Source organism: Triticum aestivum, chromosome 3B, assembly GCF_018294505.1.
Source record: "Triticum aestivum cultivar Chinese Spring chromosome 3B, IWGSC CS RefSeq v2.1, whole genome shotgun sequence".
Lineage (NCBI taxonomy): Eukaryota > Viridiplantae > Streptophyta > Magnoliopsida > Poales > Poaceae > Triticum > Triticum aestivum.
Genome location: NC_057801.1, coordinates 768,685,919 through 768,703,559, shown reverse-complemented (window position 1 = coordinate 768,703,559; position 17,641 = coordinate 768,685,919). Strand labels below are relative to the sequence as shown.

At 49.0% G+C, this 17,641-nt stretch overlaps 1 protein-coding gene across 1 annotated transcript; it reads left to right on the top strand.

Moving 5' to 3' along the window:
• Positions 1 to 1,036: 1,036 nt before the first annotated feature.
• LOC123066453 (ubiquitin thioesterase otubain-like) lies at positions 1,037 to 4,865 on the top strand. The gene is made up of 9 exons (XM_044489532.1): positions 1,037 to 1,530; positions 1,622 to 1,669; positions 2,586 to 2,633; positions 2,941 to 3,090; positions 3,181 to 3,300; positions 3,821 to 3,903; positions 3,993 to 4,048; positions 4,126 to 4,229; positions 4,344 to 4,865. Exons 1-9 carry the CDS (start codon positions 1,087 to 1,089, stop codon positions 4,578 to 4,580), a joined length of 1,290 nt encoding a protein of 429 aa, XP_044345467.1. The 5' UTR covers positions 1,037 to 1,086; the 3' UTR covers positions 4,581 to 4,865.
• The last annotated feature ends 12,776 nt before the right edge of the window (positions 4,866 to 17,641 follow it).

Here is a 17,641-nt window from a genome sequence, read left to right as displayed (position 1 = left end):
TACCTCTTATTTCAGCATTTTTATCCAATATATCAAGTAAGGCCATCAATTCTTTTTTCCTTTTTCTATATGCAGCATTTATATTTATGAGTAAGGCCATCAATATTTCCTTAATCTTTTGTCTTATGTTTCTAAGTTTCTTCTGCCAGGTGTCTAGGCTAGATGCATTGCAGTTAATCTCCCAATTTTTTCCACAAATTCTTTAAACCCTTCCATCATCATCCAAGCATTTTCAAATCTGAATATAGGTGGAGTAGTCCTCTGTTCTCCTGAGTCCAACAACAGAGGAGTGTGATCAGAAATCTCCCTTTCCAATGCATTAACTATGGCCATTGGGTATTTTTCTTCCCAATCTGGGCATATCAAAATTCTATCCAACTTTTCATAATTAGGATCTGGGAGGTTATCGGCCCAAGTATACTTCCTCCCATTAATAGGTAAGTCCCTGAGTCCAACATGTTCTATTATGGCATTAAACACAAAACTAAAACGATCAATCTCCCCTGGTTTCTTTTTGTCAGAACTATTTCTGATAATATTGAAATCTCCCCCAATTACACATGGCAAGGGGTTATCTTGATATAATTTGGATAACTCAGCTAAAAAGGCTGCTTTCCCTTCTTTTTGGGCATCACCATACACAGACACTAGGGTCCGGCTAAACTTGTTTTTTTTATCAAAAAGGAGCATTGTGACGAAATATGTCCCTTTCTCTATATTTTAGTTAAAATATGTTTGAAATGTAAATGTCTTCATTTTTTAGATGAAAATCATTTGGTTTGCACGTAATTCATTCGGTTTGCGCGTAATTCATCTGGTTTATTAAAATTTGGTATAAATTATATGTAGTTATAATTAAATGGCCGGCTCACATTTCAGTATCCATATAAAAGGAGAAGTCAACATCGAGGATGCAGGTAACCAAACACCTCGTGCCAAATTCCCCGTCTCCGGACAAACTCACCGCCACCTTTATAAATAACCTCCAAGCTTTCTCCAGATTGCCAACCGCACCCTCGGCACATTTCTGCCCCACGCCCCTCACATTCTCCCAATTACCACTTTGGTCCTCCCCATAGCAGCGTAATGAGCCAAGGTTCTCCCGCCGCGATGGGGTCCGGTTCAGGGACAGCAGAACCGGCCCATGGGCAGCACGGGCACTCCTCCCCCGATGACGCCGCCGCCGCCGCCGCCTCCTCGCCGCCGACTCTCCCCCCTGCAGCGCCCCTCCAGCGTCCCCAAGAAAAGCGGGACGGCGAGCAGGCCGGAGGCTCGAGCTCCGCTGCGGCGGGGGTCGACCGGAAGGGCAAGAATCTCCCATCCGCACCCGCAGTTCCTTCTTCGGAGTCTTCATCTTCGAGCTCCGGGGGCAGCAGCCCCGAGGACGCCGACGCCGCGGCCTCCGGAGCCCGGCCGTTCGACAGCACGGCGGTGTTCCAGCAGCTGCTACGGGAGCAGACGGCCATCAAGGAGGCGGGTGGCCCATTGGCCGAGGGGGCGGGCAAGAAGAAGAAGCCAGAGGAGGCGCAGGTGATGGCGCGTTTGGTTTGTTGTTGTTTCTTGGAGTTCTTGGGAGTCTTTGGAGTGCGTTCTTGAGCGTTTCTTGGTTTCTGTCGAGCAGGTGAAATCGTCGCACGCCATAGCGGAGCTCTGGCACAATCTTATAAAGGTATTATAGCCTGAATCTTGGACTTCTTTTCTGTTCGGGATGTGGAATTGTGATCTCTGAGGTTGTTGAAATCTTGGGGATGATCCAGTCCAGAGTAAATAGAAGCGGAATCTTGGGCAAATGTTGGGGACAGTTTGACTTTCTGTAATAGAAGCAGGATCTTGAGCAAATCGTTGTGCTAATTAATTGATTATTCTATTTAGCGTGATAGCATATATTATTGCGACTGTAAAATGTGGGGAAATAAATATGAGGATTATGTCTTGGCAGTGGTTGCTGTGATATTTTTGGCAAGAAATCTCGCTGCCGCATCAAATGTATCAGTTTTCAGTGTATAGGAGGAGCCTTGGGCATTTTAGTTTGCCAGCAGTACACATTCATTGTTGGTCCTGGGTATTCTCTCAGTCTGGCATCATATTTTAAGCAAATGGCTATCTTGTTGAAATTGTTGTCTGTAAAATGTATGAACTGATTACTGCAGCCTTTTAGTAACAGAGCCTGAAGTCAAATGTATGAACCTCCTCTGTCAGAAGATTTTGTTATCAGAAAATTAATCTAGACACTAGTTCAAGACTACATAACTAGATATAATTTCTGTAAATCATTTGCCGTTTACATGCAAAATCACTGACTACTTACTCCAGGATTTGGTCGAGAAGTTTCACCATTTGGTCGACTGGGACCTACAACTGACTCAGAAGCCTCAGAATATTATTCCATGTAAATAGTTGCCGATAATCAAGAAGTTTTGGATGCGCACATTTTGTAGTCTTGCTATTACATTCTTGTTTGTTAACCCCGTTGGTTTTTTATTCCCTTATTTCTTGTTTTGAAACGCTTGATCTTCATGTTGATTATGTGCAATTGTATGGCTGGCAGGATGTCTGAACTTTAACTTTGTTTTCTTGTCGAACAGTTTTTTCATGGAGAAGAATGGCACTATTCAGAACATGTGAATTACCAGGTTTGACTCCATTTAGCTTTCTCTAATGTTTCAAAATGGAAGTGCATGAAATATCAGGTTCAAAGTTGATCACATGATACTGTGCTTCGGGGTTCCTGTACAATCCAACTGTTCAGAAGGATTATCTCCTCTTTTATGGATACTACATTGTATGTTAACTCTTGGTTATGGTGGTATGATACATCTCCAGAGAACATGAAGCCTGAAAATTGGAACAAAAACAAATTTTCTGTCACATTCTTAAATATGTTTCTCCATGTTCGAATCAGTGTAATTTGAATTCCTGTATTTACACTGTTTGTTGCAGACACATCCCATCACTGAAGTAAGAAAGTATTATCGGGTTCCTAATTTTGCTACGGGACAAGGAGTGGACCATCTTGATGCCTATTCAGAATTTAGACGGGTGACTGGAGATGGGGAGTGTTTCTACAGGAGCTTCATATTTTCCTACCTTGTAATCGACTAATTGTCCTCCTCTCTTTTCCTTAGTATAGGATGTAGGTTTACTTATTTAAGTCTCTCTGTTTATGCAAATGTACAACAGGAGCAAGTTCTTGATAGGCAGGACACACATGAGGAACACCGTCTGCTAGATGCTGTTAAAAGAGTGTCTGTGCAACATGCAGATCTAGGATGGACCTCTAAATTTCCCAGGAGCTACAGAGTAAGTTCTTGCCTTCTCCATATTTGTTTTTTCTAAACATACCTGTAAGGGATGATTCTCTTCAGGTTACAGTACACTTCAAGCTGGATCTGGCAATCTCACTATCTTTGTTTGTCATTTGCAGGGGATGCACAATTTCTTACAGTAGTGGCATGCCTGCAGTTTTACACTGTTGTCACAAAACTCAAATTTGAAGTTTATTGTCATGTTAACAACCCGATCGTAACAATGGCCTTAAGAGAAATTTACTTGCAAGAACAACGGCAATATAACGGGGAAATAACATAACTTTATGCTTGTTTGAGTACTGTTGCACCTACTGGTTATTATTATGTAGCCATCTCACTGTTGTGTTCCTATGCTATAGTGTATCCTTAATTAGTGACTGACACTTCTCAGGCGAGTTGTCTTAGCTGTGTTCTTTCTTATCTTTCTATTGATCAGTATTCTGTATGAATTATTGTAACCTATGGTTTGTAATGATTATCCACTGAATTATTTGAGGCGCTGATTCTTTCAGGCATTTAAGAAGCTGATTAGGAAATTAAAGAGATGGAAGAGGCACGGCATGTGGAAGTGGAACAGCATAACATCAACTAGCAGGTTTTTGATTTGCTTCTTTTCTGCAATTCCATCAAAGTATTGTAGCTGAATGCATTCCACCTCATTGACATAATATGTTCCCTTTTTAGCTACCGTAAAGAGAAACTTCTCGAGTTCTTCAGAAGTTATGATACGACGCAAGACAGTGAGAAAAACACCCTTGAACTTATATTTCCTTCTCTTCATCACAAATTCATGTTTCTGACACATTTTAGTGGTTAGTTCTTACTTTCCTCAGATTAGTAGTAGCCATCTGGATATGCTCGCACGCGGAGGAGTATGAACAGCGTGTACCAGACCTCAGTGAACATTACAGTCTGAAAGATGTCAGTATCAGTGTCTCTCTCCTCCCTTACATTATTACATCATGCTGAATTTCCAGTGTACCCATTCTTTGATACACAACACTCACTTTACCTGACCCGTTGCTCTACAAACAGTGGTGCTTTGAGCACGTCACTCCATCTCGTGAGTACACGGACCATGTTATGATGACGGCCTTGGCCGAAGCGCTTGAGGTACCCCTTAGAGTGGAGCAACTCAATGGAGGACCTGCTCACGATATCTACACTGCTCCTGGACCTGGAGTTCCCCTTGTGAGTGTGACCCTTCTGTACACGGGCATTCACTACGACGTCCTCTACCCACGCGCTGCTCCTGCCGAGAGTTCAAGTTAACAGACTTCCCAGAGAAAACATCCTGCTGATTAGAGTTCAAGTCAACAGATTCTGCTGGATGTTGCTGAGTTTAGGTGGTAGAGAGTTAGACATTGGGGTAGCCATGGCATACACTTAGTTGTGCATTCTTCTTCTTCCTTGTCTGAAGGTTGACAAGGAAGAAAAACTTGTGGTGTGGTTTGTCTGAATTGTTGGCTGATGTACAGTGAATCTTCTGTGATCACATTCCAACTTGTTAATTTCTTCCATCTTTAATGCTTCTAATCATATCCATTTTTGATATCATCCTTGTTGGCATGGTGGCGTTTTTGTTTTTGCCATGGGCATGATACGAATTGGTCTGTCAGTATGTTATTTCTGGAAGACACAGGTTTGGTCATGTCTTGCCCATTTGTTCACAGCAATGTGGATGATCTTTGTTACCTATCCTAATTTTCTATCCTAGTGAAGCAGATATGCATCCAATGCTGGTGATTAAAACAATCATTCAATTAGTTTATGTGATTAGTTTATATGTGCTGAACGTCTGTTTGTGATTCTTTCTATCTCTGCTGGTTACCCTGCTTCTGCCTGAACTAGCTCTAGAACTACAACCAAACAAGTGCACCCAAGAACACAAAATGCAAAAAAAGAGCATCCTAGATTTGAGCAGCTGAACAATCGCCCTGCACTGACACATAGTAATACATATGCATGTAACAAGTGATCAGTCATTCTTCAATAACACATGGTACATGCAGTAACAAATGATGAGAAGGAGCTTTCAACTTGCTTTTACAACTGCATCATCGCATAATAATTCATGGTCTTGTCCTCTGCTTGAGACGAGATGAGTAGAAAACTTCCGTTTGACCAGCAGTAGCAGAGATGATCTTGCTACGCAAGCAGGGAAATGAGAAAGTCTGGTAGTTACAGTGTCTCACGAGGAACACATGGTGGAAACTGACGAGCCGTTCTTCGGCTTATCAGTAAAGGTTTTAGTTGTTGATCTTATGTCAAGATTGGATACTAGCGGAAACATAAACTCCTTCAGTTCAATCTTATGTTAAGATTGAACACATGTATATTTGAAAACTAACAGAGTACTTTCCTTAATTCATTCAGAGTACAAGGCAGGGTACATATAGGAGGGCCACGCCCAACGTAACGGAGAACGTGCGCCTAATCGTGCGTAGATCGTGGGGAGACTTGGTGGACCGAGTCTCCTGTCTAACACCCCCCCGCAGTGTCATCGGCGGGCTCGACGACGTTGAGACTGGCACGAATGTCGACGAAGGCTGCTGTTGGTAGTCCCTTGGTGAAGATGTCAGCAAATTGGGCGCTGGTTGGAACATGAAGAACGCGAACATCACCTAGAGCTACCTTTTCTCTAACAAAGTGGATATCTATCTCTATGTGTTTTGTACGTCGATGTTGTACAGGATTACAAGACATGTACACAGCAGAGATATTATCACAGTACACGACAGTAGCTTGGTGAAGAGGCCGATGCAGCTCTTGTAGGAGTTGACGAAGCCACACTGTTTCGGCGACAGCATGTGCAACAGAGCGGTACTCGGCTTCAGCAGATGACCTGGAAACTGTTAGCTGTCTCTTTGACGACCATGAAATCAAGTTATCACCCAAGTAAACACAATAACCAGAAGTAGATCTACGAGTGTCTGGGCATCCAGCCCAGTCTGCATCAGAGTACGCGGTTAGGGATGTTGGTGCGGAGGGTGAAATAGAAAGACCATGATCGAGTGTTTGGCAATGATGGTGTTAAGAAAGGAGGTAGAGGAGGCAGTGAGCACAATATCATCAACATAGAGAAGCAGGTAAGCAGTATGAGACTGTGATTGTAGAATGAAGAGGGAAGAGTCCGAGCGAGAGGGAAGAAAACCTAGTGTTTGGATAAAAGTGGCAAAGCGATGAAACCAAGCACGAGGCGCCTGTTTGAGTCCGTATAGCGATTTGTTCAGTCGACAAACGTGATCAGGGAATGATGGGTTAACAAAACCAAGCGGCTGGCGACAGAAAACAGTCTCGGTGAGGGAACCGTGAAGAAAGGCGTTCTTTACATCTAATTGATGAATAGGCCAAGAAGAAGAGGTGGCAAGACTAAGAACGACACGAATTGTACTTGGTTTAACCACCAGAGAGAACGTTTCATCATAGTCGATGCCAGCTTGTTGAGAGTCACCGCGACAAACCCACCTAGCCTTATAACGAGACAGTGAGCCATCAGAGTTAAACTTATGGCAAAAGACCCATTTCCCGGAGATAACATTGGCACCATGAGGACGGGGAACAAGAGACCAGGTGTCGTTAAGAAGAAGAGCATCATACTCTTCCTTCATGGCGTGGAGCCAGTTTGGGTCGAGAAGAGCGGTTTTATAAGAAGAAGGGAGTGGAGAAAGCGGAGTGGAGGAGGCAGTGAGGTTGAGGCGTTGGACGGGGAGACCAAAACCTGCATTGCTGCGAGTTCGCATGGTGTGATCGTTTGTAGGAATAGGAACAGGAACAGCTGTCTTAGGCAATGGGCGCGGGGGAAGGGAAGGCGAGGAACGAGAACACGAGTCCTGCGCTGTGTGTGGATAAGCGGCTGAGGATGCATGCATGGGAGGGGAAGATGAATGCAGTGTGATTGGTGGGGTGGTAGATGCATGGGTTGGGATTGGTGGGGTGGGAGATGCATGGGGTGGGGTGGATGGTGTAGTGGCGGGCCCCGAGGAGGCAGCGGATGGGGCATGCAGCAGTGTCGATAGTGTAGTGGCGGGCCCGGGAGAATCAGCAGTGGAATTGGCTGCAGAAGAATCAGCGTCGGGTTCGGTGCAATGATTGTGGGACAGGGAGGGTGCGGATCCCGGAGAAGATGTGCGACCAGGGGAATCTGGCAGGGGGTTGCGGATTGGCTGTGAGGAGACCACGTGAACAGGGCCATGCAGGCCATGCACGTCGATCGGAGGGGAGCTATGGCTGGTCGTTTTGGTGGCGGAAAGTGGGGCGGAAAAATCTGGCGAGGAGTGTAAGGCGAAGGGAAAGACTGCTTCATCGAAGGTAACGTGTCGAGAGAGGAGAACACGACCGGTCTGCGGGTCAAAGCAACGGTAGCCTTTGTGAGACTCTGAGTGTCCAAGGAAGACACAAGGTAAGGAGCGAGGAGAAAGTTTGTGTGGTGTTGTGGCGCTGAGGTTTGGGAAGCAAAGACAGCCAAAAGTGCGAAGGCTATCATAGGGAGGTGATGCAAGGAAAAGAGATTCGTAGGGGGAAAATTTAGGACATGTGGTAGTGGGACGAATGTTAAGAAGATAGGTAGCGTGTCGGAGTGCTTCGACCCAAAATTTGGGTGGCATAGATGCTTGGATGAGGAGAGTGCGAAGAATGTTATTGATGGTGCGTAGCGAGCGCTCGGCTTTCCCGTTTTGCGAGGATGGCGGAGAAAGAACTTGCGATTGCGAGTATTGTCAAATTCGCGTCCGTTGTCACATTGTAAAAAGCGGATGGGAAGAGAGAAGTGGGTATAGACATAATTTTGAAAGTTAACGAAGAGACCATGAACTTCGGATTTGTTGCGAATAGGAAAAGACAATATATAGTGAGAATAGTCATCGACAAGTACAAGATAGTATTTGAAACCAGAAACACTAGGTATAGGAGAGGTCCATAGGTCACAATGCAACAACTCAAAGGGAAAAGTACTACTACTGGTAGATGTGCCAAAGGGCAAGCGAACATGTTTGCCCATTTGGCATGCTGAACACAAAGTGCTATCATGAGAAGCTCGATCATGCGGAAGCTGAAATTCTTGAAGAAGCTTGGACGTGGTACTGGCGTTAGGGTGACCAAGGCGGCGATGCCAGAGGGACACGGAAGCGTGCATAGCGTGAGGCGTCGAAGAAGGTACGTCGCTGATGGTGTAGAGGTCGCCGGAGCTATTGTACCGAGCTATCACCGCCTTGCTGTGGAGATCCTTCACAGATAGACCAAAGGGATCAAACTCCACATAAACATGGTTATCGATTGTAAAACGATGAACAGAAATCAAATTTTTGATAAGAGCAGGGGCTACCAGAACCTCGCGAAGAAGAAGCGGTGATCGAGAAGAGGGAAGAGTGGCTGAACCAACACAAGAGACGGGAACAGTAGAGCCATCACCGATTCTGATGGATGGAAATAGAATAGGTGGATGGAGAGAAGAAAGCGTGCTACTAGATGCAGACATATGCGTAGATGCACCAGAATCAAAGACCCATTCTGTACCTGTGTCCTGAGTGGTAAGCGAGTTCAGAGCCGCAATGAGAGCAGCCTGATCCCAGGTCGGCGGAGCTGAAGTCAAAGTAAAGGCAGCCGGGTGGTACGTCGAGGAAGAAGGCTGCACCGAGGGACCGCCCATCTCCCAGCTCGGAACTGGAGGAACACCATAGGGATACATGGACGACGCCGTTGGTGCAGGAGTAGACTGGTACAGGGGCGCGTAGGCGGTGTAGGCGTGCGGCGGCGGCCAGGACCCGAGGAGGCCAGGAGCGCCGACAGAGGGGCGCATGCCGGGCGCCCAGGCTCCACTGTAGGCGAGCGGTGCACCATACGGGGATGGCGCAGCCCAAGGCATCGGCCAGGCTTGGACGAGCCCAGTCCACGGATCAGCTGTGGGGCGCCATGTGGAAGAGACCGGCGAGGATGACGCCGCAGGCGGCAGGGGTGGGGAAGAAGCCGCGGGCGCCGACGAACTCGACGCCGAGGAAGAAGAGCCCTGCTTCGGTGGACGGTAAATTGGGTTCTTACCCTGATAGTTGGGGCTGGGGCGCTGTCGGTGTCAAACCCGGCAGATCTCGGGTAGGGGGTCCTGAACTGTGCGTCTAGGCGGATGGTAACAGGAGACAAGGGACACGATGTTTTTACCCAGGTTCGGGCCCTCTCGATGGAGGTAAAACCCTACTCCTGCTTGATTGATATTGATGATATGGGTAGTACAAGAGTGGATCTACCACGAGATCAAGGAGGCTAAACCCTAGAAGCTATCCTATGGTCTGATTGTTGTAATGGTTGTGTGTCCTACGGACTAAAACCCTCTGGTTTATATAGACGCCGGAGAGGGCTAGGGTTACACAGAGTCGGTTACAATGGTAGGAGATCTACATATCCGTATCGCCAAGCTTGCCTTCCACGCCAAGGAAAGTCCCATCCGGACACGGGACGGAGTCTTCAATCTTGTATCTTCATAGTCTTGGAGTCCGGCCGATGATGATAGTCCGGCTATCCGGACACCCCCTAGTCCAGGACTCCCTCAGCAGCCCCCGAACCAGGCTTCAATGACGACAAGTCCAGCGTATATATAGTCTTTGGCGTTGCAAGGCGGGTTCTCCTCCAAATTCCATCTCCTTGCCGAATAGTGTCCGGCTTCCTTATGAACGTTGCGTTCCTCGGCTTCCACGCCCAATAATGGCCCTCTTCCATGCGTCGTACGAATGCGAAAAGCCAGGGTATCTTTTATGTTTTACCCCCTAGCTGCGCAAATAATCTGCCTATAAGAGAGATAAGAATCCAGATCCAAATCACACCATCCTCCCTCCGTGAGTACTCATCGGAGCGCTTCTGACCTAAAACCCATTCCATCATGGACCGTCGACGCGGCTCCTCCTCTCGCGCTCCCAGCCCTCCGCCAGGAGATTGGAGGAGATGTTCGGTTCCGCACAACGAGCTGGTGAAGCTTCAAGCGGAGGGATATATTCCTCCGGCCTTCATGGTCCCGGTTCGAGCCGGGCTGGCCACCTACAAAGGTGGGAAGCAAGCGGAGGCCACCCCTAGCCCCTCTAAAGGAGAGCGGGTGTGTTTCGTCCCTTATCTAATAAGGGGGCTTGGATTTCCCATACATCCGTTCCTCCGCGGGCTTCTGGAGTTCTACGGACTCCAGCTCCATCACCTCATGCCCGCCTCTATTCTGCACATCGCGGGTTTCGTAGCTCTTTGCGAGCTATTCCTGGGCATCGAGCCCCATTTTGCGCTGTGGAAGAGGCTATTCTGCCTCGTACCCCGTTCTCATGAGGGATCAATATATCAAGTGGGCGGCGCCGAAATATGGCGCATCGCCAGGACCGGATATCCACCCGGAACCCCAAAGAAGGCGTCCGAAGACTGGCCTTCGGAATGGTTCTATGTAGAAGACGCCCCACTGCCGGACCCAGTTCGGATCGGCCTCCCGGAATTCAGCAAGGCTCCCCTGAAGAAGCGCCTAAGTTGGCGCCCGCGGAGCCCTCAACTGGAGGAAGACAAGGGCGTCCATTATTTGATGGGCCGGATAAGGTTGCTGGCCCATTCCGGATTGACCATGATCGGAGTCATGGCCACGTGCATAATGCGGGGGGTGCAGCCGCTGCAATACAGGGGCCACCCCATGTGGGATTTCAACGGGGAAAATGATGCCACCCGTCATGGCCGCAAAGGGCCGGAATCGGCCGAAGATCTGGTGAAGATTCTGTCCGGCCTGTACAAGGGGGAGAAGGAGGACTTCCTCCAGACGAGCCCATTGAATGGGTTCTCCATGAATAACCCTCGGCGCTGGGTTAGCGGACATTTTATTTACCCGACCCATGCCTTCGAAGTTTAAGCACCTTACTTTATGATTTCGACGCAGGAGCTGGGTCGGGATGTGGAGGGCATACATAGTCCGGCTCCACAACCCGAGGATCCAGGAAGATCCCTTGATCCGACCTCCGAAGAGGATCCATACATAAAGGTGGAGCTAATCGACGGGGTGTTCCACCAACTTAGCATGGACAATGCTCTAGTCACCATTACGGCTGACTACCCCGGTTTGTTACCGGCTTCCCAGGTACTTATGACCGAAGTCCTGACACCATTATTTTATCCTTGCGCATTCCTGACCACTGTATACAGCGGTGTCTTGCAGGAGGCGCCTTCAGGGTGGGAAGCCGAACCCGCGGCGGCTGACCAACAAGGGTCAGTTCGACCCCGCAGGCGGAAGAGAGGTGCGGTGCGAATCAAAACGTCACCACAACGGTATAACTCGCGACCGTTATTTAGGAAAAGATTCCTAGGGGGTGTATTAATGCTCATGACTTTTTCAGGAGAAAGAGCGCTCGCCGGACTGTGTCCGGCGAGGTTGCCACCCCGGCCTCCGCCAGCCAGGCTCCACCGCCTGGTCCGGAGGGGGAGGCGAGCGCAAGGCGCGAGCCGGATACTCCTCCAACGGAGGATGCCGACAAGTTGTCTGTCACCAGGTCTGAGGTGGAGAGCGCCATGAACCATAGGCGCCGCCGGACAGTTTTTCGTGACGCGTGTCTCTCCCCTGAGGCGTTGAATGCCTTTAACGCGGGAGACGCGCACCTCCATGCTGCTCAAGATGGTTTGACCAGAGCCACAGAGCAGTATGTAAAAGACATACGGGTAAGGGATTATAATAGCGGTATAGGCCAGTAGCCCCCGAGACTTAAAGTAGTTGAAATAACTGATTTAAGGATCTCTTAATGTGCAGGATCTTACAGAGAAGAATACCCAATTGTCCCAGGAGCTACAAGAGTGCAAGGCCCAACTTGAGGCCGCACTCGCTGCCGCAGGAGGAGACACAGAGACCCCTCCTGGTAACACATTATTTCAAAAACATAAGCGGTGTACGGCGTGCGTGTAAATCTGACAATGATATTGCAGATGTTGCCGGACTGGATCCGGACAAGCAACACCTACTACGCCAGCTGAAGGCCGGCGAGAGGGTGCTTATGAAGGTACAACAGGAGAGGAACAAACTCCAGGATGCCCACACCCAGCTTGGGGAAGAGATGAAAGGTGTTCGGGCCGAGCTGTCTGGCTCTATGAAGGAGAATCAGCGGCTTCGTCGCGGCATCTATGGTAAGTGCTTGAGCGAATTCTTTTGAAAAGAAGAGTTCGGCGAGGAAGCCTATTGACAGAAATATGTCTGTAGGTGCGCTCACAGGTCGCCCTGCGGAGGAAATGCCCGTTTCGATGGGTGACCAACTTCCCGAGATGGTGCAACTGCTCGAACGTGTTCGGCAGGCGATGAGTGGCGTCGTCCAAGCCCTATGGCCATCCGTTTCCCTACCCGAGGGCCTTGGAGAGCTTGCGGAGAAGCTTCAGGGAGCACGGCAGCGCTTCCGCTTATGGAAGATATCGGCCTGCCGGCAAGGTGCCAGGGAGGCCTGGGCCATGGTGAAGACGCGGTACAAGAAGGCGGATCCAAACCACATGGCCGAAATCGGACCTGTGGGGCCCGATGGGAAGGAGATCCCTGTGAGCTTAGTGTACGGCCAAGTAGAGTTGGCCGCTAAGTATTCCCAACGGGACTGTAAATTAGACAGCCTGTTAGACGGGATTGAGGAGGAGTACAGTCAGTCAATTTGACAATGTATTTAAAATGACATGTAAAATGCCTTCTAGCCAGATTGTAGATCGTTTGTCTTTGCCGACCTTTTCGCTTCGACCTCGGGACCCTAGAGTCCGGAGTGTGTCCGAATACCTTCTCGGTTATGTCAAAACCGGGGCATGCATGGAGACCAGGCGTAGGGGTCATTAGTGCTTTATCAGACAAGTGCCCAACTAGTTATGTTATATTACATGGTTAGTAAGAAACATCTTCTAGGGAGAATAGTTCCGTTAAGGGTTCCTTTCCCTGGGAGGCATGCCCTAAAGTGCATGTCCGGACTGCGAAAAAAGCGGGAAAACATCTGGGGGCAGATAAAAATATGTAAAAGATCATCTTTCGAGTCACCGACCGAATATTCCCTTAAGAACGCTAGCTTTCGGCTTCACCCAGTCTGAGGTACACATCCGGTTGACCCGGCAGTAATAATCGCAGAGGTGCTCCCTTTACCTCCTAGCCGAACAATCGGGAACGTAGGGGTAAGCACAGGAGCCAGGCAACCTAGCTTGGCCAAAACTTAAGTCATATCGATGCATATAATGGTGAATAAAAGGTACATGTGGAAGTTTGACACATGTGCTGGGCATGAAGCCCGTATAAGTAAGCTTCTGGTAAAGAAGCCCCCAGGTATAATGAGTGCGGATAGCACATCAAGTGTGTGCGCGTAATGCGCAAATATGCCCTCAAGGGCTTTTTTAAAAAAAAGGTGGGAGAAGGGAGAGAAACAAAGGACGGCTGAATTGTGAAAATGTGGGGGAAGAAGACGAACTCTTAGTCCGGCGCTAGGCGTAGAATCTTCGGAGGCGGGCTGCGTTCCATAGGTTCAGCTCGAGTCGGTTATCCGATGCATTCCGCAGACGGTATGCTCCGCCGGCCAGGACTTGGTCGATAATGAAGGGACCTTCCCATTTGGGCTTGAGCTTGTCCTTTTTCTTGTCCGGCAGGCGTAGAACTAGTTCGCCAACATTGTAGGTTTTAGCCCGTACTTCTCTACTTTGATATCTTCGAGCCTGCTGCTGATAGAATGCGGAACGAGCCTTTGCCACGTCGCGTTCTTCCTCCAATGTGTCCAAGCTGTCCTGCCGATCCAACTCGACTTCTCTTTCTTCGTACATGCGCACTCGAGGTGAGTCATGAATTATGTCGCAGGGCAAAATTGCCTCTGCACCGTATACCATGAAGAATGGTGTGCATTCGGTAGTACGGTTCGGCGTGGTCCGCAGCTCCCAGAGTACGGTGTCGAGCTCCTCTACCCAGTGCGTGTTAGATTCCGTAAGGGACCGCACTAGTCTGGGCTTGATGCCGCTCATTATCAGACCATTTGCTCGCTCAACTTGACCGTTGGTTTGAGGGTGATAGACTAAAGCGTAATCGAGCTTGATGCCCATATTTTTGCACCAGAGTTTGACCTCATCAGCCGTGAAGTTCGTGCCGTTATCGGTGATGATGCTATGGGGGACGCCATAACGGTGTACTACCCCGGATATGAAGTCTATCACTGGTACGGACTCTGCCGTTTTAACTGGCTTGGCCTCTATCCATTTGGTGAATTTGTCCACCATGACCAATAGGTACCTTTGCTTGTGGGTTCCCCCTTTAAGGGGTCCAACCATGTCAAGCCCCCAGACCGCGAACGGCCAGGTAATGGGTATAGTTTTGAGGGCGGTAGGTGGCATATGGCTCTGATTAGCAAAGAGCTGACAACCAACGCATCTTTGGACTAAGTCCTGAGCATCTGCCCGGGCCGTCGGCCAATAAAATCCTGTACGGAATGCCTTGCCTACAAGGGCCCGGGCTGCGGCGTGGTGTCCGCCTAGTCCGGCATGAATTTCAACCAGAAGGTTTCGCCCTTCCTCTTCGGAGATACACCTTTGAAGGACTCCGGTTGTGCTTTTCTTATAAAGTTCTCCCTCGTGGACCTTGTAGGCTTTAGATCGCCGAACTATGTAGCGGGCCTCATTTTGGTCCTCGGGAAGTTCCTGCCTAATTAAGTAGGCTAGGAATGGTTCTGTCCACGGGGCGATTACTGCCATTATTTCATGGGCTGAAGGTGTTATTTCATCGGCTGAGCCGCCGATTATGTCAGATTGTTATGTGTTGGGTAGTGCGGCTGCTTCCGGGTTGTTATTTCCGGACTCCTCTTCCCATAGTACGGATGGCTTAAAGAGCCGTTCCAGGAAGATGTTTGGAGGGACAGCGTCGCGTTTCGCGCCGATGCGTGCCAATACGTCAGCTGCTTGGTTATTATCCCGGGCTACGTGGTGGAATTCGAGTCCTTCGAACCGAGCTGACATTTTTAGGACAACGTTACGATAGGCTGCCATTTTCGGATCCTTGGCGTCAAAGTCTCCATTTACTTGGGATATTGCAAGGTTTGAATCCCCGCGCACCTCTAGGCGTTGAATTAATGCCAATGGAGATTGCCATCTGGAGGCCATGTAGGAGGGCCTCGTATTCGGCTGCATTGTTGGAGTCCGTGTACATTATCTGAAGTACATATTGGATTGTATCCCCGGTTGGGGACGTCACTACGACGCCAGCCCCAAGCCGGCCAACATTTTGGAGCCGTCGAAATGCATAATCCAATTGGAGTATGCGCCGTACTCTTTAGGGAGTTCGGCTTCAGTCCATTCGGCGACAAAGTCGGCCAAGACTTGCGATTTTATAGCTCGCCGAGGTTTGTAAGTTATATCAAATGGTAAGAGCTCAATGGCCCATTTTGCGATCCTGCCCGTCGCGTCGCGGTTGTTTATAATGTCGTTGAGGGGCACTTCGGAGGCCACTGTTATCGAACACTCTTGAAAGTAGTGTCGGAGCTTCCGGGATGCCATGAACACCGCGTACGCTATCTTTTGATAATGCGGGTACCGGGACTTGCAGGGAGTTAAGACAGTGGATACGTAGTACACTGGTTTTTGAAGAGGGAATTTATGCCCTTCTGTTTCTCGTTCGACGACGAGCACGGCGCTTACAACTTGATGTGTTGCCGCGATATATAACAACATTGGTTCGCCCAGGTTAGGCGCAGCCAGGACTGGATTTGTTGCCAATATGGCTTTTATTTCTTCGAGTCCGGCAGTGGCAGCATCCGTCCACTCGAAGTGTTCGGTGCGCCTGAGGAGGCGATAGAGGCAATGCCTTTTCTCCCAAACGGGAGATGAAGCGGCTTAGAGCCGCCACGCATCCAGTCAATTTTTGTATTTGTTTGAGGTCTTTTGGAATATCCAGCTGTGACAGAGCTCGGATCTTGGCTGGGTTTGCTTCAATTCCTCTAATGGATACGATGAAGCCCAGGAGCTTTCCGGCTGGTACGCCGAAAACACATTTTTCCGGATTTAGCTTGATGTCATATGCACGGAGGTTGTCGAATGTGAGCCTCAAATCGTCTACTAGGGTTCCGACGTGTTTGGTTTTGACGACTACGTCGTCTACGTATGCCTCTACTGTTTTGCCGATCTGGGTAGCCAGACATGTCTGAATCATGCGCTGATATGTTGCGCCGGCGTTTTTGAGTCCGAAGGGCATTGTGTTGAAGCAGAATGGTCCATATGGAGTAATGAATGTCGTTGCGGCTTGGTCTGCCTCCGCCATCTTAATTTGATGGTAGCCGGAGTATGCGTCAAGGAAGCACAATGAATCGTGCCCTGCAGTAGCATCGATTATTTGGTCGATGCGGGGAAGGGGGAAGGCATCCTTTGGGCAGGCCTTGTTGAGGTCTTTAAAATCGACACATAGGCACCAGGATTTATCCTTCTTTGGTACCATTACCAGGTTTGCTAGCCAGTCCGGATGTTTGATGTCTCTGATGAATCTGGCTTCCAGTAGTTTGGCTAGCTCTTCCCCCATTGCCTGTCTTTTGGGCTCGGAAAATCGCTGAAGAGCCTATTTTACTGGCTTGAATCCTTTTAGGACGTTTAGGCTGTGTTCTGCCAATCTGCGTGGGATTCCTGGCATATCTGAAGGGTGCCAGCCAAATATGTCCCAATTTTCCCGAAGGAATTCTCGTAGTGCGGCGTCTACATCATGGTTCAACTGTGCCCCGATGGAGGCCGTCTTTGTTGGGTCCGTTGGATGGACCTGGAATTTGACTATTTTGTCAGCTGGTTTAAAGGAGGTCGACTTGGATCTCTTATCGAGTATCACATCATCCCTATTCACCGTAGAGCGCAGCGCAGTGAGTTCCTTTGCAGCTAGGGCTTCGGATAGTGCCTCCAGGGCTAATGCGGCTGTCTTGTTTTCGGCGCGGAGTGCTGTGTCCGGATCACTAACGAGAGTGATTATTTCGTCGGGCCCGGGCATCTTAAGCTTCATGTACCCATAATGGGGTATGGCTTGAAAAATTGTGAATGCCTCCCGTCCTAATATAGCGTGGTATCCGCTGCTGAACGGGGCCACTTGGAACGTGACCTCTTCAGACCTGTAATTGTCCGGCGAGCCGAACACCACATCAAGTTTGATTTTTCCAGTGCAGCGCGCTTCCCGACTAGGGATTATTCCTCTAAAGGTTGTGCTGCTTCGCTCAATGCGGCTCCAGTCTATTTCCATTTTTTGAAGAGTTTCCTCGTAGATGAGGTTTAATCTGCTGCCGCCATCCATGAGTACCTTGGTAAGGTGAAAGCCGTCCACTATTGGACTGAGGACCAATGCGGCTGGTGCTCGGGCTGTTCGGAATTTAGGTTCGTCGCTG